The sequence below is a fragment of the Ammospiza caudacuta genome, chromosome 5, assembly GCF_027887145.1.
Source record: "Ammospiza caudacuta isolate bAmmCau1 chromosome 5, bAmmCau1.pri, whole genome shotgun sequence".
NCBI lineage: Eukaryota > Metazoa > Chordata > Aves > Passeriformes > Passerellidae > Ammospiza > Ammospiza caudacuta.
Genome location: NC_080597.1, coordinates 3,697,640 through 3,720,591, shown reverse-complemented (window position 1 = coordinate 3,720,591; position 22,952 = coordinate 3,697,640). Strand labels below are relative to the sequence as shown.

Sequence of the window (22,952 nt, the reverse complement as noted above, 5' to 3'; positions counted from 1 at the left end):
GCTCAAAACACACTGCGGAAAACCAAGATGCAGCATGGCAGTCTGTCTCAAAGTTTTGAATGATATCATGGGCTAACAAAGTTTTTGAATTAAGTGTAAGATCAAAGATGAAGTATCTTTAAATACAATCAGCCTCAAAGAGGTTGGAGCAGAAACAAGTGACTTCATTTGTTCTGGTACAGAATGGGAAGAAATAAAAAAAAGCCAGCAGTATGAAAATGCTGATAACAGCATGTTCAGTGAGGCACTACAAGGATGCTGCCTTAAATGAGGTAATTGCCTACAAGCTTAACAGTGATACTGCAGCTAATCACTAGAAATAATGTAGGCGTGATAGATAAGCTTGGAGTTGAAAAGTTCCAACAATGCAATCACAATATCCTCAGGTTTGAATTGCTGATGAGAGGCCATACAAAGACTAGTAGCTAAAAAGAAAAAAAAAAAAATAGTGGGGCTTGAGTAAAGCAGACCTTGAAGGAATGTGAAATGAGACTTAAAAATCTGTCTGGAACTGAGGAATATGTGTGCAGGGAATCAGAAGTGAAGGAATGATGGAAAGTGGTTGAGACAGGCTAGGGCAGGCTCTCATGAAAAGTCTTTCCAGTTGAGTCAACAGAACCCTGCATGGGTAAGTAGAGGACAGAAGTAAAACTTGAGAGAAACAAAGATGTTGGGGGAAAAATAAAGATGCAAAGAGTCTGTGAAGTGAGAACAGAGTTAGAGTGCATACAGTGAAGCCTCATTTGTTTGCAGTTTGTTAAAAACCCAGACGTGCATGCAATGGCACATTTTGTTATGCATTTATTTATGTGCTTACTGAGCTGTGTGCCTGCCTACACAGCCATATCTGAGGGGAGATCTTTATTTGGGGCCATTCATATTTGTCAGAGCAGGATGCCTGGCAACTCTGCTAATGTTGCGCAAGGTCTGTTCTATTAATGTTCCTGCAATCAGAAAATACGAATATATACCCTCCAATGAAGTCCAAGAAGAAATACCAGTGTAAAACTTGTCAGCTCTGTACCTGTTTGTTTGATTTTGTGTCACCCACACCACCACCTGAGTTTCTCCCTCCACCATGTCCCCTTACAAATAGAAACAATGCTATTTCCAAGCACTTCTCACCAGAACACCAACTCAGGAAGCCAGAAGATGGGTTTGAGGTTGCAGAATGACTTGTTCTGTTTCTCCTCAGAAACCCCAGGCTTGTCCTTCTCAGGACAAGGGTTTGAACTCTGATTTTTCCTTCCTGACCTTTAGGAAAGGGGCTGTTCTTTATTCTCCACTCCTTGGTTGTGAAATAGCAGCTACTGACAGAATAACACATTGTTGAGAGGGATCAACTTTCTATTAGCAAATTATCCTCAGTGCCTGCATAGCACTTTACCTTTGCTGATATTCAAGATCTTTCCAAAACATGTTAATTAAGGAATATCTAAATGGTATACTTTCAATTTATAACAACTGATGCAGAGAGGTGAGAAAGCACCCCTTTTGGGTTAATTTTCCCCATGAATGAAACCTTGTTTCTATGTTAAATAACTTGTTAGGATTCGAGCTAAAACTTGTGAAGCTTCATATCACCTCAGACTCAGAAATTGTTGCACAGTGAATAGCTCCAGTCAAACATGCCAGCAAAATAACAGGGCTTCCTGGCAAAAAACTTTGCATCTGTGAAGCTCCACTATTGAAGGTAATGGTTTGAGAGAATGCAATTTTAAAACATGGAAATATTATGTAAAATCAATAGATGTACTGGGTACTATTTATTTCTTTGATATTTCATGTTAGGTTTTTTCATTCTGTTGGTAGCAGGTGTTAAATTCTACTAAACCAGTGAAAAACAGAAATAAATATTTAATTTGCTGTACCTATCAATTATATAAAATTGGCTTATGAAATATTAAAAGAGATTGCATGTAGAAACACTAGTTAGAAAATCCAGTTCCTTAAAGAAACCTAATATAGATGTGGAAATACACAAAGCATGATTTTAGGGTTGTAGGTTCTGGATTTTTTGTTGTTGTTTTTTAAGGTATCAAGGTCTAGTGGTTGTTCCTGTCTAATTTGAAGACATATGGTCATGGCAGCAGCAGTGTGGATTTAGACTTGTGAAGAGAAATGTGTTGAGTGGAAAAATACATCAGGAATATGTGCTCTTGAACATCATTAGGTTATTTTAAAAAACTATGGATACTCACTTGAATATACCATTTAATCATAAGGACACAGGGAAAACCAAAGAGGCATAACAAGAGAAGAGCAGAAACAGGAGTGAAAAACTACTTGAGCCGTTAAAGTGGCACAAAACCAAGAAGTTTCCCATAAGGAGGGCATGGATTGTTTCCTTACCTGAATGTTAAAGCTGCACATTAAAACACAGTGATATCAATATAAAGACATCCATGAGCCTTTAACAAATCATGTCCTAATGTCCTCTGGTTACAGCTCAGATTCTGAAAAATGGAAAAAAATGGAATATATTCTATTTTTTGACACTATACTTGGGAATTTCATCCCCTGGAAAATGTTCCTGATTTGGTTTTGTTTTTTTTTTTCTTTTTTCCAATTCCTTTTCAGAAATTGTAGTTTTAAAATTCAGCGTCTCTCAGATAAGACAATTTAAGATTTCTGCCTGTACTTTATAGTTACTAAAGACAATAGCTTTCCCAGAGGTGTCTGTAGCAGTCCTTCTGAGAGAATTTTTCAAAGACTGAATTGACAGCAAAGGCCATAGTCTTCATGGCAAGTCAACAGGGATCTGACATCTGATTGTCTTTTGTACCTTTGATGTTTCTTTCCTGCTAGCTATTTGGGCTATAAAGTGATTTCTCTGCAGTGTACAACTGCAGCTGATTCCTAAAGTTGAGTTCTAAATCTAAGATGTAGAAAAGATTTCTCCTTGGTGATACCAGGAAAACTTCTTGAGTATCACATCTTCTTTCCATCACCTTTGCAGTTGTGCTGCTAGTCCAATGTCCAATTTACCAGCCTATCCCAAACATCTCAGGAGTGAAATCTTGTATTTGGTCATTTTTGATTCATCTGTGATGGACCAAAAAGGAAACAAGGCGTGATGCTCCATATTCCATGCATCACACTGAACTTCAATTATGGAATACAAAATTGTGAGTCATATATATTCAAAAGCCTCTTTCCCACTAGTCCTGGAAAGTGAATTTGTGGGGAACTCACAAAGCGCAAAGCCTTCCTCATAAATGGAGCTTTGGAACAGAGCTGACCCCAGGCTGTGGAAGCAGCTCATTGGGGTATGATGGAGAGGGATGCTGTGTTTCTTGGGAATCCCAGTCCCCAGCAAGAGGTTCTCAGCTGGTTCTCTCCTGCCCTGACACCATGAACATGCTATTGGTAGCTAAACTAATTAGGTTTATGTTGGAATCATGCACTGTGTTTGCAGCTGCTCTGGATGTCAGCACATCCAGCTTCTCAGCAGCTCTCCAGTTGCAGCTTCAAGGCAGAATCCTCCAGGAGCTTCAGCTGGGTGGACCCTGTGCTATTGTAATGATGCCATTTCCGGTGCCTGGGTTAGAATTACAGCTCAGCTTTAAACTCAGTGTCTCCAGAAAGCAGTGCAGAAATGTTTTTTCCTAGAAGTAAAACAAAAAGATCCTAGTAAAATAAGCAGAGCTTCTCCATACCCTTCAACAACATCTTGGTAAGTTCATTTGCAGGCACCTGCTCCTATTATGAAGTAAGAACTGAAACTGGGAGAGAAGCTTAAGAAGAAAGTAATAACTTTTTCTTCTAAAATGTTGAAGAGATTGACTAAAAGGAGAGTTAGTGAGAGGTAAAGAGAAGCTTTTAGGTTTAGAGTGTTCCTGTGCCTTTTTTTTAAGTGTCTTAAGAACTCAGTTTTGGAGTGAAACATGGGAACATGCAGAGCACTTTGTCATCAAAGTATAAAAGTGCTGTAGATAAGAACAAATAAGTATTAATCAGTAACACCACTGTATTTTGTTGTTGCTTCCTGTTTAATGAATGCCTTGTTCATGAAAGAAGCAGGAGAGATCTGAGATTATTTGAGGGGAATTTTTGTTCAGTGGAAGGCAAAGGAAAGATAAGAACAGAATCAGTTAAAGTCAGAGGGAGGGGCAACTAATATGGCTTTTGAGGTATCAGTGATGCATTTTGTATTATTCATGGCAGTGACTCCTGTATGGCTTGTAAGTTTTCTACGTTTTCATTTGCTAAATTAGGTGGGACACCACATAAAGAGTAAAGTAGTCAGTGAAATGTAGAAAGATTGAGATCATCACGATCAGGCAAAGCTTGTAGATGCCTTTCCACAAAATGTGGTTAGCTACAGCACTGATTTTTATGTTAATTTACTAGTGAATAATTTAAAAAGACCTGTTTACTTTTTAATAAAAAGGAAAGATATAAATTGGCTGAGTGTTCCTAATGTTACTTACAGCTGCCATTGAGCAGATGTTAGGGATTCTTAGTGGTAGGCTAGACTAAAATAAGTTTTATGAATAAACAAACAATTTCCTTTTACTACCAACTCTTTCAGGCTGATTCTCTCCCAAATTCACTGTGAATGGCTTTTTGAAGTCTCCTCATAAATAATTACCTTTCTTGTGGCACTTTTTTTCTAGGCACTTGGATTTTAATTACAGTGATGAACTGTTTTAATAAGTTGTTAAATAATTTTATCTTTTTAGGAGTGAATCCATTTTCTATTTCTCTTTGACTTCATCGGTTCCTGGGACTTTAATCCTTTTAATTCTTGCTAATTCACTTTATAAATTCATGCTGGAGAAGTAAACAGCAAGCAGCAGCATCATTTTCTTTTGAACTCTGTGCACGTACACCCACCTCAGCTTGCTGGTTATCAATGGTCTCCTGTTACTAGCAACCATTTTGTTTAACTCAGTCATTTGGATCACAGTAAGTATGAAAAGATAGGTAATTAAATGGAGACAATGTGGTTTTGCTTTGGGCTAATGTCTGGGGGCCTTAAAGCCCTTGTGGCAGTGAATACAGTGCTTAGTTCATAGATAAGGGATATGTAACACTGCTGTACTTCACCTCAGAACAGCATCTTCCAATGTAAATACTTATCAGACACCTTTGTGCGTGATTTGATGTTGGGAAATGCTGAACACAGAATTCCTCCTGGCTTTTTTTGCTGTTTATGCCAGAAGGAAAGGTGCAGATGGGGTGGTTGTGATGCTGACACCGTTCCTGCCTCTGCAGTTTGGCACGTGACAACTCAGCACAGCACAGGGGATGTTCTGCTTGACCACCTCTGTTTCTGAACACCTGAGTGAAGAAGTCATTGTTTCTTGGTTTGAAAAGACAGGTGTTTGTTAAGGAAGGCAGGAACCTCCCCTGAAATGGAAAATAAGAATTCTCCTCCCTCTGAATTATTATAATTTTGAAATTAAAAGGTTCTCAGGCAAAGATAGGGGAGTAGGAATAGCAGTTCTTTAACAGGAAAATGAAAATGCAATAGTACAAGCAAGGGAAAACCACTGACAGACTAGGAGCTGCCCCTGTGTGCCAGGGGGTGTCCCAGCCCCATCCCAGGGGGGCTCAGCCCTCCTGCAGTGCCAGCTGTGGCTCTGCTGCAGCAGGGATCCTGCACAAGGGGGGAGTTTTCCTCTGCAGCTCCAGGGCTGCTGCAGATGGGCCTGGGCTCCCTCTGGCCATGCAGGGCAGCAGAAAGCTGCTCCTCTGGCAATGCAGGGGACAAAGGCTGCTGGGGTGTCCCAAACCTCAGATTGGATCCAGGCAGGAATGCTTGGCTCCTCCCCTGGGCGGAGCATCTCCCCATGGGATGCTGGGATTGGATCAGCCCTGCAGGGACACTCACTGGCCATGGACAGGAGATAATTAATAATTAATGGCCCATTAACAGAAGAGATCTCCTGGAGGGAGAATTGATTGTGGAAAAGAAAAAGAAAACTGCCCCATGAACAGAAGAGAACTGCCCCACCTCTGACAGATGGCAAATAGAATACACATAGGTCTTATAATCCAGGACACATTGATACCAGAGTGAGGCTCTGAAATATTGCTGCAAATTTTACATAGATGGGTTTGCTTTATAATTTCTTTTTCCCTCTAAGAAAGATATAAAATGTGCTATCTCAATGAATAGTGACACTTAATAACTTGCCACTAAATACCTATGAGGATATATATACATCTAACACAAAGAGAGTTTGATATTCAATTTCTTTGATTCACAGTATTTCAGTAAAAATGCCAAAGTTCAAAATGATCATATATATTTAGTGTAAGTTTTTAAAAATGTAAAACTTATATATAAAATATAGACTAGAGGACGGGAATATCATCTTTGTTTTGCCAGTGGACAGGTGAAATCAGCATTTCTCTATTGGTTTCAATATTTTTTTTTTAAATAACCAACACCCATGCAGTTGTTTAATCAGGTTGTTGATGCTTTTGGTTTGAGATGCTCGCCATAATTGCAGTCTGTGGTAAGATCAGCACACAGGCTGTGGACAAAGGGAGGTGAAAAAACCATCCCTGGCATATTAAATACCTTTTTATGAGTTGCTCCCTTTTTGTGATGGTACTTACTGGTCTTTTTTATTTCCTTCATTCAAATAGTGCTCAGTATGAGCTTATGCCAGAAAAGTCTGACTGAATTTATCAGCAACACACCTTCATAAGGCATCCCTTTGAAATAAAATTGTTAGTTTTGCCATGTAAGCATTGTTAATAATGCAATGGGAGGAAAAAAGGATTTCTTAAAAAACCAGAAGTGTCTTTCTCTGACCGCCAGCAGAGAGGTGCCTCCTGCTTGGAGTGTGGCTGCACAGTCAGGGGCTTTGGTTGTTTTTTTCATTGAAGGGAGCTGGCAGGTTTTTTGGTATTCAGGCAGCCTGAAGAGTTGGAAGCATTGCAGAACAACCCTACTGACAGTAGTGAACACATCTGGAAGTTCTCATGTGCACTGCAGCCTGCACATGTGGGCTTTTGCAGTTTTGCTGCGTGCCAAATTATCAAGGTGGAGAATGGAAAAGGAAACACTCTGAGGGGCAAAATTTCTTGGAAAGTGGCAACTTTAAATAAGATTGAAACCCTTTAAAAACAAGCATCGTGATGTTTTACATGTATAGGTAAGGCCATCCAGGGTGTTTTAAGGCCCTTGGATATTTGTTGCACCAGGAGAATCCAGGAAGTCCATGATAAAATCTATGTGTTTGCAACTTGTTGGTGTTGAAGGTGTTCAAGTGTCATAAAAAATAAGCTAAAAATGCCTCACATTTTCCTGGTAATTATGTGGTCACCAAAGTGGAATATTCATCCCTCAGGAAACCCTCGAGAAATCTGTTCTGCCTGATTTGTAAAAGCCAGGTGGGAACAAATAGGTCACACATGAGTCTGGTGAGATCTGGCTCCTTATATTTTTTTAGTTTTCAGGCAACGCCAGAAGCCAAAACATTGACCCTTCCAATTGCTCAAGGAAAAGACCTTTGATCCTGGAAATTCCCCTGGTAGTGGAGCCTTCAGCTGTTGTGGGGGACATGGGGAAGAGGGGCTGGTGCTGCTGTTTGCCCTCTGCATGACAAAGGAGCTGCATGCTGGATGGATTCTGACTGCAGCATTAAGACATGGACTTTTAAATCTCAAAAATCAATCCTGCCTTTCTCTGGGTTAGCGTAGGAACAGAATCTTAAACTGCTTTTAACATCAAGTGTTGAAAAACACTCAAAATGACATTGAAGTGTCATGATTTTGGCTGCATTATGGATGGTGGATTTTTTTAAATCTTTAACATTCATAGCACCTTCTTGATAAAGTAGACTGATTTTCCACTTGCTTTATTCAGTGTGGAGTATTTCCAAATTGATTTTAAACAGCTATTTCTTCAATTTGAGTAATTTTGTTACAAGCTAATAGACAATACGTAAATGTACCTGAGCTTTAATGTTAACATGTTTGTTTCAAAGTTGTTATCAACGTTAAAAAGCACAAAGCTAAATGTGGTTGCTAAAACATGGAATGCAATATGCCACGTAGTGCTGTGATTCTAAGCCATCATGCATATTTATTATTTTCTTCCAAATTGCACTGCTATTACTGGTAGATATATCAGGGGTTTAGCCTCAGTCTGTAATACGTCATGTGCAGGACAACATTTTGAGAGGCTGAGATGTATTGATCCAAAACCAAGAATGCCAAGAGGGAAAAAGGCTGACCTGGACCAGTGCTGTTTTAATTATATCACAGTTTCAGCTAGTTTATCATTGTTTAGGTTAATTTAAGTGTGAACAAGGAAATGATGCAATGAATTCCAGTGCTGGTAAAGGAAGCTTAAAGGGGGAGATATTTAAATAAGTTCCTCCCACAGCATTTTGGTTTTTCACCCATCCTATCCATAGCATGTGGCTCAGTGCTGTGAGTGCTTGCATTCAGTCTGAAAGGAGAGGCCAAGCTTTATGTTTCTTCTTCAGTAACTGCTGGAGGAGTGGATGGATTTGGGAATTTGGGGCCAGAGCTGTGCCACCAGCATTGCCTCCTGCCCTGGGTGCACCATGCTAGAGAGGGAGGTTTCTACTGATGTCTCTCGTATTTTGAGTCTTGCTCAAAATCAGGAGTGTGGCAAAAATACCCCACAGAATGGCTTGTGGGGGAAATCAGCACTGCAAGTGGGTAAGCTGGTTTTTCCCAGTGATAGTAAGGTTAGGATCAGTTGTTGGGATTCCTTGATTTATCTCTTCTTTCTGCCTTTGGTTTGTCATGTGTCATTAGGCAAACTGCTTCAGCAGCTCCAGTAGTGCCATCTGTAAAAAGAAATAAGGCTAATGTAGGTCATATACTGAGTGCAGTATGTGGCAAACCCTTTTAAAGAAGAAAAAAATGGGATCCTGGTAAATAAACATGAGATTTAATAATACAGGAATTCCTTAAACTTCCTTGTTGTCCCATAACAAGTCACTCCTGCTGCTTCCTCTTTGGAGAGGAAGAGGAATGGCTGTTCCAGCAGCACAGACTTCCTGAACTCCTGCGCCCTGGCATCTCCCAACCCTGACAGGGATTCCATCTGTCCTCTGTACCTGTAGCATGTGTCAGTTATTTATCTCCTCTTCCTCCATGCCACACAGGGATTGGATTGGAAGGAATGCTCTAAAAATAGCTAGTGCCTATGCTGTTCAGCTGGGCAACAGAAGGTGGCATGGCTCTTCCTGCTGAACCTTCTAAAGAAACATTTTAAATGAGCACACAAGAAACTAATACTAATTAATAATGGTATTCTGTGGAGACCTGTGGTGGAGGCTGCAACAGTGCATTAGCAAGCCATGCATAATTCAGCAAGGCTGAATTCTTTCAGACATCATCTGCAGGGAATTTTGCACAAGTATGGACTTGATAATTTGTCCCTTTGTGTGCATGTGTAAGTGTTCCTGAGGGCATCGTTTGGCCTGCAGAGCCCCTGTTACTGGAGGTGCTGTTCAGGAAAGGGAGCATCCATTCTGAGTCTTAGAAACCAAGCTGGGATGATAGGATGGGTTTTCAGAAGGTTGTCCTCCTTGTAAACAGATACTAAACATGGACCCCTGTAATGAGATTTTTACTTTTTTCTCCTCTGTGCAGGCACTTTTTGAAAAAGAGTTGCAAAAAACGGGCAGTTCTCAACAGACCAAGTTATAAACCAGCATTTTTCAATGGCAGCTGAGGCACAGGCATGTGAAAAGATGCATTGGCACCTAACCAAGTGGTGTCTGGCAGTGTAGCCTCATGTCATGGAGCTAAATCTACCTGCTGAGCTGCTGCTAGAGTGAGTTGTCAGAGCTTTGTGTTCTCTTCTCCTGCATGGCAAAGTTAAGATAAGGGGGAATATATTTTATCTTTTTGCTGGAGCAGGATCAAGACGTGTAATTCTGACAAGAATTAGCTGCTACATTAGCCTTTTATATCTTGCCCTGCCTCTTATTTTCAGAGGGTTGTTAACCTGGTCACCCCTAGTAAGGCTAATTTGTGTGTGAATCTGGAGACCCTTAGTTTGGGTGCTCATAAAATAGAAAGATGACTTGCTAATGGGACTTCCTGCACATTTGATAGGATACTATTTTGTCATTGCTGCCTTGTCAGCAGAAACAGCAGGTGGGTTTGCAGAATGCCACTTTTTGCCACCAGTCCTGGAAGTCCTGGAAGGATTTGTGTTCTCCCTGTGCCACTGCATATTGTTATGACTCAGTTGCAGCAATGAAGATGTATTTGTGCTCATTGCAAATACTTACAGAGTAGCAGGGCATAATTGTCCCTCTGCAAGCATCTCTCTCTAAACTATTGTTTCAAACTGCCAGCCACATCTTTGTTCTTTATTAAGACTAAGGCAGCAACACAGAGTCTGTAGGTATCAGGAGATAATCATTCCCCAAGGGCATTCAAAACACTTCACAACCAAAAGGTTGTGATTACTCCACAATTGCTATACTGCTTATTATTCCTTATTGCTTAATTATGGAATCAGAGTGTATTGCCTGGATGCTGTCATCTGAATAAGATTCTCCACTTCTCATGCTCTGCTTCAGTGGGCTGGAAATCTCTGTAGATGCACAGGATAGCCATAGGGCAAGCCAGTTCTGAAAGCTCTGCTGACCTTTTGGGAGACCATAGACAGGGCTGTGTATCTAGAATAGAAGAAATATAATGGATTTTCCCTGAAGTGAATGGCCTGTTTGTGTGGAACCCACAACCTTGGTGTTCCTGCACCATGTTCTACCCAGCTGAGCTCATCCCATCTCCCTGGTTCAGTGAGTCTCACATGACTTGCTGCCTTTAAAGGAAATGTACTCTTGTGGCTTCACACTGGAAGATAAAAGTAGAAAGTGTGGTCTTTTCCAGGCCTAGAAATCCACCCTGAATAACTGATTTTGTGAAATCTTGGATTTAATGCTTCACTGAATCACGAAATCTACTCTAAGGAAGGGGAAAGCCATTCAGTGTGTATTTTAGCCTTAGCCTTGATTTTTTTGAGTGCATCAATTCACAGGAAGATGAGAAGATGGGTGATAAAACTCAGGTTTCTAAATCATCACCTAAATTTCCTGGTGAAACTCCTTCTGAACTTAATTCCTTAAACTTGTTTAAATTCCTTAAACTATTTCTTATTCAAGTTTTTGGAAACTTGAATAAGAAATAGACTGGATGAAACTACCTTATTACCACAAGGTTGGCATAAAGTTTGCTTAATGAGATGCCTTTTATGTCAGCACTTGATTTTTTAAATGCCCCTTTTCATTGCTGAAATCCAAACATTAACAGCACCTTCCATTGTGGCTCTCTGTGCTAGTGTGGGTCCTCTGTCTAGTGCAAGAGGCTGCCTGCAGTCCTGCTGGCAAGCTCTTGTGCCATAAAAAGAATTTGTTCAGCAAATAAAAATGTATTGTTTTCATTGTTAGAGGATGCTACTTAATTGGCTGTATGTTTGTCTAATAATCACATCTAAAGCTGATTATTCTCATAATAGCCTTAAGATATTATTTAAAAATAAATATATAAATGCACAACTTTTGTACTAATACTAGTTTTTAATCTCTTCTTGTTTCTATGAAGTCTGAATGAGATTTTCAAAATTGAATAATAATTTGATCCGTTAATCTTTTGAAGCTAGTAATTTTATTTTCCCCTCTTTGCAGTCTCTGAGGCTCGCAAATGAATAGAGCTTCATTACTGGAGTCTGCATTTAATAACCATTATCCATTATCTTGTAATTAAGACTCCCTGTAACGAATCATGAGGACAATGCAAAAATACATAGTACATTTCTTTAATGAACTGGAAAATGTTCATCTTGTTCTATTTAGTAATGAGTTGCTGAATAGTCGTTAAATCCACTGGAGAATAGAACTAGATGGATTTTGAAGACTATCTTGAGTTTGTGGTTAATCTATTAGAATTAAAATTTCATCTTCTATTTTTATCAACAGCTGATTAGAAGTCATTCTGTTTGACCAAATTGATTAGAGGACCATATACAAGGGCAGCTGTTGTTTAATGAAAGTTTTTAATGAAACTGTACCATAGAGACTTGTAATTATAAGACTTATAAAAGCTTTGACTTACCTTATAGCAGAAAAAAATGAGAAGTATTGCACTGAAGGACTTTAAGTGCTACATTTCGAAAGGGAAATTAAAAATATAATTTGGTGATGTTGAAGTTACACTTGCACTGCGCCTTGTTTTAATGCGACTATCAGATGTCCGTGGTGTCTCTCTGGAAGGGAGCAGCTCTGAAATGTGCAAGTCAATTGTCTCTCCTGTGTGCTCCATTCTCTGCAAAGCCCTATCAACTATTAATTGCCTCTTTTGCACGTTGCACTTTCTGTGGAGTTGGGACCTTTCCTGAAAATTGCTGTTTCTCTCCAGAATGGGAGCTGTCACAGGAGGGTGCAATTGAACCACCATGGGGTGACATGGTGCCTGGTCAGGAAGCTACAGAGAAAACTGTGTGTTCTCAGAAACCCCAGAGTTGGTGGTGCCATTTGGTTGTGTGTTCTCAGAAACCCCAAAGCTGGTGGTGCCATTTGTTTGTGTGTTCTCATAAACCCCAGAGTTGGTGGTGCTATTTGGTTGTGTGTTCTCAGAAACCCCAGAGTTGGTGGTGCCATTTGGTTGTGTGTTCTCAGAAACCCCAAAGCTGGTGGTGCCATTTGTTTGTGTGTTCTCAGAAACCCCAGAGTTGGTGGTGCCATTTGGTTGTGTGTTCTCATAAACCCCAGAGTTGGTGGTGCCATTTGGTTGTGTGTTCTCAGAAACCCCAGAGTTGGTGGTGCCATTTGGTTGTGTGTTCTCAGAAACCCCAAAGCTGGTGGTGCCATTTGTTTGTGTGTTCTCAGAAACCCCAGAGTTGGTGGTGCCATTTGGTTGTGTGTTCTCAGAAACCCCAGAGTTGGTGGTGCCATTTGGTTGTGTGTTCTCAGAAACCCCAAAGCTGGTGGTGCCATTTGTTTGTGTGTTCTCAGAAACCCCAGAGTTGGTGGTGCCATTTGGTTGTGTGTTCTCATAAACCCCAGAGTTGGTGGTGCTATTTGGTTGTGTGTTCTCATAAACCCCAGAGTTGGTGGTGCCATTTGGTTGTGTGTTCTCAGAAACCTCAAAGCTGGTGGTGCCATTTGGTTGTGTGGCCTCAGAAACCCCAGAGTTGGTGGTGCCATTTGGTTGTGTGTTCTCAGAAACCCCAGAGTTGGTGGTGCCATTTGGTTGTGTGTTCTCAGAAACCCCAGAGTTGGTGGTGCTATTTGGTTGTGTGTTCTCAAAACCCCAAAGCTGGTGGTGCCATTTGGTTGTGTGTTCTCAGAAACCCCAGAGTTGGTGGTGCCATTTGGTTGTGTGTTCTCAGAAACCCCAAAGCTGGTGGTGCCATTTGTTTGTGTGTTCTCATAAACCCCAGAGTTGGTGGTGCTATTTGGTTGTGTGTTCTCAAAACCCCAAAGCTGGTGGTGCCATTTGGTTGTGTGTTCTCATAAACCCCAGAGTTGGTGGTGCCATTTGGTTGTGTGTTCTCAGAAACCTCAAAGCTGGTGGTGCCATTTGGTTGTGTGGCCTCAGAAACCCCAGAGTTGGTGGTGCCATTTGGTTGTGTGTTCTCAGAAACCCCAGAGTTGGTGGTGCTTTTTGGTTGTGTGTTCTCAAAACCGCAGAGTTGGTGGTGCCGTTTGGTTGTGTGTTCTCAGAAACCCCAGAGTTGGTGGTGCCTTTTGGTTGTGTGTTCTCAAAACCCCAAAGCTGGTGGTGCCATTTGGTTGTGTGTTCTCAGAAACCCCAGAGTTGGTGGTGCCATTTGGTTGTGTGTTCTCAAAACCCCAAAGCTGGTGGTGCCATTTGGTTGTGTTAAAGCCAGAGGAGCACGCCTGGCTTTGTGCTGCCTTGCCCCCAGCTGTGTGCCCATCAGCTGTGCCATCAGGGGGCTCTCCCTGCACTGTGCTGCAGCTCACACCACGTAGTCAAGGCAACTCCTTGCTTGGAGCCAGTGCTGAAACTTCCCTTCCCTCCTCCAGGGGATGTTGTAGAGGCATCATCGTTCACATAAGAGGCAAAACGGACCCCAAGCCAAATTTGAAGTGGAAGCAGATGCAGTTCCAATTGACTTAAGTGGATGATGCGCTACTACATGATGTTTGAATTATCCCTCTTCTTCTCCCAATTACTTTTGATAATTAATGATCCCACAGTACACCTTTTCTAAGAAGTAGGTTCCTAGGGGTGAAGTGCGTCCTAATGAAATTAAAGAAGTTTTGTCATTGTGTTCTGTCAATGCTGGATCATGCCTTGCAAGGCACATTATATTTTTTGTTAGTTTCTTAGCTTTTTGTTACATTGTGCTTCAGGATTTCTTTCAAGCCAAGGCAGAACAGCAAGAATACACAAGAATGTTACACAACTTTTAAGGTAGGCAGTGGAGAATATTACTCACCAGTGAAAAAACAGGAAAAAATAAGCCAAGGCTAACTCTTGTTCTTTAAAGAACACAGATGTTTTGACCTTGTTGCTGCATTAAATCAGACCGTGGATTTAAGTACAGTAACTTGCAATGTTACAATTGCTAAATGCATAAAATAGGAGTTTTCCCTTGGTTTACAGTGCTGCACTGCTGGTTTAGTAAACACATATGAGATATCTTTCCCTTCTCTTAAAAACAGCTGCAGGAGATACAATAGCAGACTGTCAGACGTGAGACCGAGTAGAAGCGAAGTTAAATGAAAAAAACCTGATGCAAATAATTTCTATTCTCAAAGATCCTTGTGGAAATACTAAAATGTTGATTTATGTACACCACAGGGACATATGTGTAAAGGAATGCTTCAGAATTGCTGTGAAGCAGGAGGGCATCTTTGAGGCTGTGAACCTGTATGTGCAGAGGGACCCTTGTTCTAAACGGTTACAAAACATTTTATTTCCTTTCAGGTTCTGATTTTATAAAGACATCTACAGGAAAGGAGGTGGAAAACGCGACCTTTCCCGTTGGCATAGTCATGATGAGAGCCATTAAGGAGTACTACTGGCAAACTGGCTACAAGGTAGGTCTCATTTCCTCTGTAAAAATTAACCAAAGAAATAAGAATGTAATAGGATTGATTTGCTAATATTAGTATTTTTTTTTTTACTTTTGTGTTTCCTGCCTTGAAGAACTGTAGAACTGTGATTTCATTCCATAAAATCTTATGCAATCAAAGCCGTCCCTGCTGCATCTGAATTTGAATTTTTTCATCATTTAGGTGGTCATGTCCATCATGTCCATTAATAACAGGGCTGATAGTGGCTGACATGCTCCCAAAAACATCAGCAGAGCTATACAAATGTAGAGCCATTGAGTCTGTCCAATGTACACATTGTGGGTTTATCCTTTGCTCTAAGCCATAAAAACCCCTTCTAACTAACACACCCTTTGCCTCCTTGCTTAGCCAGTAAGACTGGCTCAGCAATTCTTTTCTTCTATATCAAAACTTGCTTCCATCTCTATTCCTTCATCAGGCTCTTCATTCAGAAATCTTACTGCCAAGCACACACATCTGTGAGACTTTTTTGTCAAACTTTCATCCTTCCCAACAGTTCCCACTCCTTTCCCCTCCTGCCTCTTTCTGTGCCACACAATAATTGGAGCGGCTCCAATGGTCTTGTTTTTGTGGGAGCAACATCCAGTGATGTCCCTGGGACCAGCAACTCCCCTGGGCACCAGTGCTGGGTGCCACAAGCTGCATTAGCCCAGCTTTGTCCCCATAATTGGATATAAATGTTGAATTCACCTTTTGCTTTCAAAGGAGGCATTCACGGTATGAAATGTGTTATTAAGAGTAAGTGCTTGTGTCCCTGTGCATGTGTGTGCCAGTGAATTAGATGTAAACTGACTTCATGCACTTTTATTAACTGAAGACAATATTATCAGTGGCAAGAAATTTCTAAATGGTTTCTTTAACAAACTAATTTTGCTGCTGTAGGGATGCTTTCTAGCAAGGCGTTGCCTGGGAAAAGCAGGTTAATGCAGAAATTAAACTTCTTCAAGGAAAGGAACAAGTTGCAGAGTAACATTTATTGACTGATAAGCTGTGGTGGTGATATGAAAAGTGTGCAATATAATGGGAAATAATCTTTTCCTGTCATTATTGAAGGACATACATAAATTGGTTTTTCTGTTGGGAAAACCCCCAATCCAGAAAAACTTATTACTTTTAATAATGTAAGGTGAAGAGAAAATTCTTGAGGAGATGAACTTATTAAGCAAAATAATGAAATACTGTGAAACAGCAGGAAAGTGGTAGCTGGACTTTGTACTGCTCTTGAATTAAATTCCAACCCCCCTCCCTTTTTACGTTTTTATGGCAGCCAGATGTGCTGTTTGGAAAGCTGGTAAATGGAGGAGAGGACAGGCTTGTCTTTGTCAGCTTTTTTGCAAAGAAAAGAGCTTTCAGAATCTGCTGAAAGGGGAAGGAGTTCTGAATGATGGTTTTAATTCTCTTATTAACTCTGTTTCACTTGTTTTTGCCACAGATTATCTCAAAGAAATGTCGTATTTCTAGGAAGAAATCTAAATTCAAATTTCATTAGAATTTCTCTTCCTGGGGGAAAGCACATTCCAACTGTTTTTGTTTATTATCTAAAAGATGCTTTTCCAGTTGCTGGGCTTTAAATTCTTTTTGGAAGTCTAACATTAACAGATGTATGCATACACTCACACATCTATTTGTCCATCCACAAAACCACCATTTTCGTGGCTTGGATTTATCAAGCTTTTCCTGCTTTTGTTCCTTTTAATCTTATTGGAAATATGCCATTATCACAATGCACCAGCACGAGAGAAGGATTTACTCTGTGTTTGTGGGTCCTGAAATCACTGTATAAAAAAGATTACCAAACACATTTTAAAAAAGATACTTCTTGATTCCATTATTATGTCCATAAGGCACAAAGAAATCCTCAGTGCAGTGAGGTTTTGGGAGCTTGAATACAAAAACAAAATGATAATTCTTCCAGAATGTAAAGGCAGAAGGAAACATAGGAAGAATCAATGTGTGGTTCAGATTTACCTCTTTTTTATACAGGAAGAATTTTTCCTGAATCCCCTTGCTTTTCCAGAGTTTAGTTACCTGCTACAGGCCAACATTTTTGCATTTTTGATGAGGGGTTTGATAGCCGAGTGTGACAAGCTCTGTCTTGTGTTTAAACGGCACATAACCAAGGACTGGCATTAGGGATGCATGCCAAGTGCACAGCAGGTCCATCATGGGATTCCAGACATGCTTTACCTCAAAAATAAGTTTTACTTGGGGTTTTGTGCCTTTGCAGATGTGGCAGTTCACCTTCAGATATGACCCACATCCAACACAGAGGGACTGAAAGCACACCCAGCCTGTGGTGGGGGACAGACCTTTCAATTTTTGATAAAGACAGACATAATTTAACTCCCATTTGGAAAATTTTAGTGAAAATCAAACCTCTGGTAGGTTTGAATGCACAGCCAAATCATGTGTAACTGTGCTGCACAGACTTTTCATAAAATACAGCCAGTTCTCACTGCTGCCCATGAGCCAGCCACCTCACATGCAGCATCTTTAGAGATGTGCTATTGTTGTATATTTATTGTTCTGTGTTTGGAGTTGTGATATAGAAGAATAATATATGTGTAAATTAACAATTGCTGAGCCAGTCTTGCTGGGCAACTAAGGAAACAAATGTTAAGTCAAGTTGGAAAGAGGTTTGATGACTTAGAGCAAAGGATAAGCTCACCACAAACAAAAAGATGTCTTTACCAAGCAGAAAGATACCACAGGCAAACAAGACATACCAATATGGCAGGTAGAAAAAGGTGTAAGAATTTTCAACTGCAAGAAAACTGAAAAACAACTTCAAGCTTAAACTGTAACATACTAACTCATGTGATTGGATAGTATTAGCCATAATATGGTAATGATAGTAGTTATGATAGGCTATAGGTAAAAGTAAAGGTATAAATTAGTTCTTGATGCTCAGCAAAGAAAAGTATATAATGCAATGTAACCAGAATTAAGAGGGTCTTCAGGCTTGGCTGCAGCTGGAGATGACTGCTGTAGGCACAGGCTCTCACCCACGACCCTGGACTGCTGTAACCTCTTGGATCCAATAAATTGCATTTTGAAGAGCCACCTGAGGTCCTGCATCTCTCTCCAGGCTCTTACTCGGGTCCTTCCTAGGCAGAGCTGTTACATCACAGGCACTTTGAGACTGCAGCTCTACAAACATTGACTGCTCTTCTAGGGTTGCTGATGGATGAAAATGTGTATTCAACTTTTTTTTTTTTTTTCCTCTCTCTCTAAAGGTTGGATTTAAACCTGCAGGAGGCATTAGGACAGCCAAGGAAGCAATTACCTGGCTCATGCTGGTGAAGGAGGAGCTGGGAGTGGAGTGGCTGACCCCAGAGCTCTTCCGCCTGGGTGCCAGTAGTTTGCTGGGAGACATTGAGCAGCAGGTTGGTTGTTGGCGGCTCCACAACTCATGAAGAACAAAAGCAATCATTCTAAAAGTGCTGGCTTACTGCTTCTGCAGAAATGGAACATCCCTCTAATTCATTATTAGTGACAGGTTCACTTCCAGCTCAGTGTTTATTCAAGTTTGAGCTGTCCTTACAGACAGCTGGGGCTCTGATGTTGGGGCAGCTGATCATGGTCTAGGCCATGTTTGAAGTGTAAAATTTCACAAAATTTGGGCCAAAAGGGCTCAGTTTGTGCATGTACAGAGTCTTTTCAAATGCATGGCTATTGATGCTGGGAGCCCCTGAGGCCAGGAATAATGTGCTCTGAGTCCATGATTCGGAACAATTGCTTTATTAAAACTATACTATATTACGCTAATACTATATTAAATTACATACTAAAGAATACTATACTAAAGAAAGACCTGTGACTGTCTGAGACAGTCAGGACACAGCTTTGAGTGATTGGCTACTCACTCAAAACAACTTTCACCTGTGTCCAATTAACCAAATCACTTTGGGTAAACGCTCTCCATAACACATTCCACTTGTGCAAAACAACAGGAGCACTGAATAGAGATCAGAATTGTTTTCTCTTCTTCTGTCTGTGCTTCTAACTGCCTTCCCCAGGAAAAGTCCTGGGAGAGAGAGAATTATGTCTCTCTCAGTTCAGAGAATGTGAATGCCACACCTGGCAGTGTTCTGCTCTTCACTCCCAGCTGTGGCTGAGCCTCACAGACCCCTGTGTCACTGTGCCACAACTCTTCACAGTCTGTTTCCATCCTGTGGAGAAAGTCACATCTCATCCTACGTATGGGTGCTGCTGACAGAGAATTTTTACATGTTGAAGAAATTCCCAGTGGGAAGAAAGATTCTGACCTGTCTATCCATGATCTACATCAGTGGCACAGGGTATCAGCCCCAAAGGATGCAGTGTAATTGGGAGCAGTGTAGTGTCATTGGAACTTCCAAAATATGAAGGCTTTTGGTCCTGACTTCCATGTTCATTAAGCCCAGGAGAGGAAGTGATATTACCTTTAACCAAGAAAAATATCTGAAAGTCATTATCCTGTTGCTGCTGCTGAGAAAACATGAGGTATAGGGGCTTTGGGGGAGGACAAAACCACTTGCCTTTTCCCTTTCCTCACATTTCCTAGCAATTGAAATACTGACATGTTTTAAGAAATGTTCTAAGAACAGCTTAGAGATGTCAGGTTAATATTCATGACTGCTGAAAACCCCTGGCTCACTCCTGCAATGAGAATAATATTGTCTTGCTCCCTCTGCTTCACTCTTGACCTAAAATTATGTCCCTGGTTATGAGAGAGCAGCATGAGCTTTCTCTTTGCCACTGCCATCACTGCTGGGTGTTAGAACACAGCCACTGATTGTGTTGCACCATTTGTTCTGATTCCTTAAGGGCTTTATCTTTTATCTGCCAGGAATTGCACAAATGCCCCAGCCAGGACCAAAGCTCTTGCTGTTCTGTGCTGTCTAAAAACATGGAAGATAAAATGTCCCAGTCATTATATTCAATAAAACAATCATACTGGAAGAGTCAGAACCAGATGCCCGAGGAAAGCATTGGTTTCTACTCTTTTTGAAATCTTAGCTAAGAGCAGCAAGAGTCTTTGCTTTTTGCTTTTTCCTTCCAAACATAGCAACAAAAACCCTTAGTTCATATTCTACAAACAAAAATATATTAAGGGGTATTACATCATATTTTATACACACACACAAACAAATATCTATCATCCTCATCTGGCATGCCTTTAATTTGTTACTTCTTTGACACTTGCAGCTTTATAGTCATATATAATTCCATCATAAATTTTCTTTTTTTCTTGCAGATTTTCTATCATGTGACTGGCTCTTATCCACTTCAGCATGAACTGGCAATGGCTTAGACACAAAACCAACTCAGGATTACTTTTACAAAAGAGGACTTTAAGCAAACAGCATTCAGAAGTCTTCTGACAACCAAGTGCATATGATAGAATTAAAGGCCTAATTCTGCCTTTTTCATAGTTCATGGTATTTAAAAATATGCTCAAGTCTGCTGGTTGTACTTGATCCAAAAGCAGGAAAAAAGTGGCATTTCTGAAATAGTTAAATAGTTAATACATACAGATTTGCAAAGTTAATCTTGCAAAGTTCCTCAGACCAGCCTGAAAAGCTTATTAATGGCAACAGTGAAATACTATGAAAAAGATTTAGGTGGCCTGGTAACACTTTGCATTCTCAGAATATGAAATATGTATGGAACGTTTCAGATTGCTAATTAAGAGCTACTGATCTTGGAATGGATTTCCATTCACCTCAGACAAAATCATCTGGCACAGATGTGTTGCACTATTAATTCTTCTGTTGATTCAGTCTCAGGCATTGTAAGGGGAAAGAAGAATGAAACTTGGCTATTATTTCTCTTTTATCAAATCTCTTCTGTAGCAAAAAAAAAAAAAAAAAAAGAAAAAGGCAACCAGAGCTCTTTTTTATTTTTTCTATTTTCCCCCCCAAACTTGGGCACAGACATCCATATTTAGGCCCTTGAATAAAAGTGGCTTGATTTCTAGAACAGCTGAGTATCCACAGTTGCTCCTGAAGTTAATGGGAGCTCTGGGTGATCAGAACAACTGAAAATCAAGCAGTCTCTATATAGGTGCCTAACTATGCATTCAGGGGCCTATTTTTAGGCATTTCACTCTTAAAAATTTTAGTCTAACTTGCTTAGAAGCTCCAATTCCTGTCTCCTGTCATTTTAAAACACATTCATGCAAATCTTTCCATTTTAATGTAGGGGGGTTGGCTGTCAGTTTGCAGGTGTCACTGCTAGGCTGGCTGAACTTCAACTTTGCCATTCCAAAAGAAATACATGAATTTAAAAGATGATCTGAATTGTGTCCTATGCAGGGTTCAATGCTTTAATGCAAAAAAAGGTGCTTTTTTTCAGAGCACATTAAGAACAATACCCAAATCACCAACACCTTCTGAATATCAGACTGGAGCTGGTAGATTCCTTTTATCAGAACTGCATTCTGCTCACTAACCAGAGTTGTACTAAAAACTTAATTATCTTATCATCATGACTAGTCTCACTGACTTAAGTAGGTCTCATCATGGAAGTGAGAGGAGGAGGAGGATTTTGCTGTAAATCAAGCTACAAGGTGCATTTATTACAAAGAGATTTATTATAAAGATAATAACTCTGTTATTTATCTGGCTGTACCACCTGAATCACTAGAGTGCTACAAAAAACCTTGGACAGATAGGAAAGCTGATTAGGGGGAAAAAAAATCAAGAAAAACAACATATACAGAAAGCAAAATCCTATATGAAGTGCTCAGGATTAAAAATGGGCCTTAATTTCTTAGGAAATAGTTCATCCAAGGCTTTCAGTATTTTTCTACTTCAGGTCTCAACACAGAAGGTGAGGCTGAGCTGTGACTCTGTTTTCACGTTTGTTTTCCTCTAAATAGCCCATTTTTACCATGAGTTTTTCTTCTGATTTCATTGCCAATTTCATCAAGGAAAAATCCAAGTGCCTGCCTGCACATGGAGAGGAAAATTCTGCTGTGAGCTTTCAGAAATACAGAGCTTGTTATGAGAAGTCAGCTCTCCCCAGGTTTGTGCCAGTCTGACCCTCCTCTGCTGTGCCCTCCCAGCCACCACACACTGGATTTTGCTGCTGTTTAGCTCAATAAATGTTATTAAGTGTTATAAATCTCCATACTTTCATAGTGGGAAGTAATGCCACTTGCAAACCACACTTTTTATGTTGTCACTTGTCTTTAGGACAATCAGGGTGACGATAAAAACGATTTTTTTTTTTGAGATGCTTTAGTTTGCGGGTGGAGGACTCTGTGTAGTACCTTAAAATTAATGAAGGTCCAACTTTGCCACCTCACTGTGTAAGGTGAGTCTCAGAACAGCCTCACTGTCTCCATGGGAGATGTGTTGATGGAAGAAGTTGCCAGGAGAAATTCTGTCAGCAGTTTTGGTGTGCACGTGGGCTGCTGGTGGTGACTCCAGGGGTGACAGCTCTGTTTGCAGGGGGAGAGGATCCTGAAGAGTTGGGGAAAGCCACTTCCCTTCTCCATGAATGTTAAAACACTGTGAAATACTGTGCAACTCCAAACTTTCTGTTTTCACAGAAGCTGGACTGGAATGTAGTTTGTACATGTTTTTCTGTTGAAACCTTTTGTCAAAAAAGATAAAAAGCAACAGGGTTTGTAAACACATTCAAATAAAGATGATTCTGGTTTGGAGGTTGTTCTTTTTCGGGGAGTGAGCAGAAGGCTCAGTGTTTCAGAGCAATTGGTTGTCTTTGTTTAACTCCACGGTGATTGAAGTTATATTCACAATATCTGTGGGCCACCAACACCACCCAGAGCCTTGTGTCTCACCCCTCCTGCAGAAGCTGCTGCTACCAGCCAGCAATTTCCCTGCTGGCAGCCCTGGGGGTGTCAGGGGTTGAACATGAGCCAGGGATGCCACCAGGATCAGC

At 40.5% G+C, this 22,952-nt stretch overlaps 1 protein-coding gene across 1 annotated transcript in view; it reads left to right on the top strand.

Annotated features, from left to right (window-relative positions):
* DERA (deoxyribose-phosphate aldolase) overlaps nucleotides 1-22,700 on the top strand; it is a 45,544-nt gene extending 22,844 nt beyond the window's left edge. Inside the window, exons 7-9 of the mRNA XM_058805146.1 lie at nucleotides 14,911-15,023; nucleotides 18,296-18,445; nucleotides 20,299-22,700. Of these exons, the coding sequence (XP_058661129.1) occupies nucleotides 14,911-15,023; nucleotides 18,296-18,445; nucleotides 20,299-20,355 (320 nt within the window). The 3' untranslated portion in view covers nucleotides 20,356-22,700. The remainder of the gene's footprint in view (nucleotides 1-14,910; nucleotides 15,024-18,295; nucleotides 18,446-20,298) is intronic.
* Nucleotides 22,701-22,952: the final 252 nt, after the last annotated feature.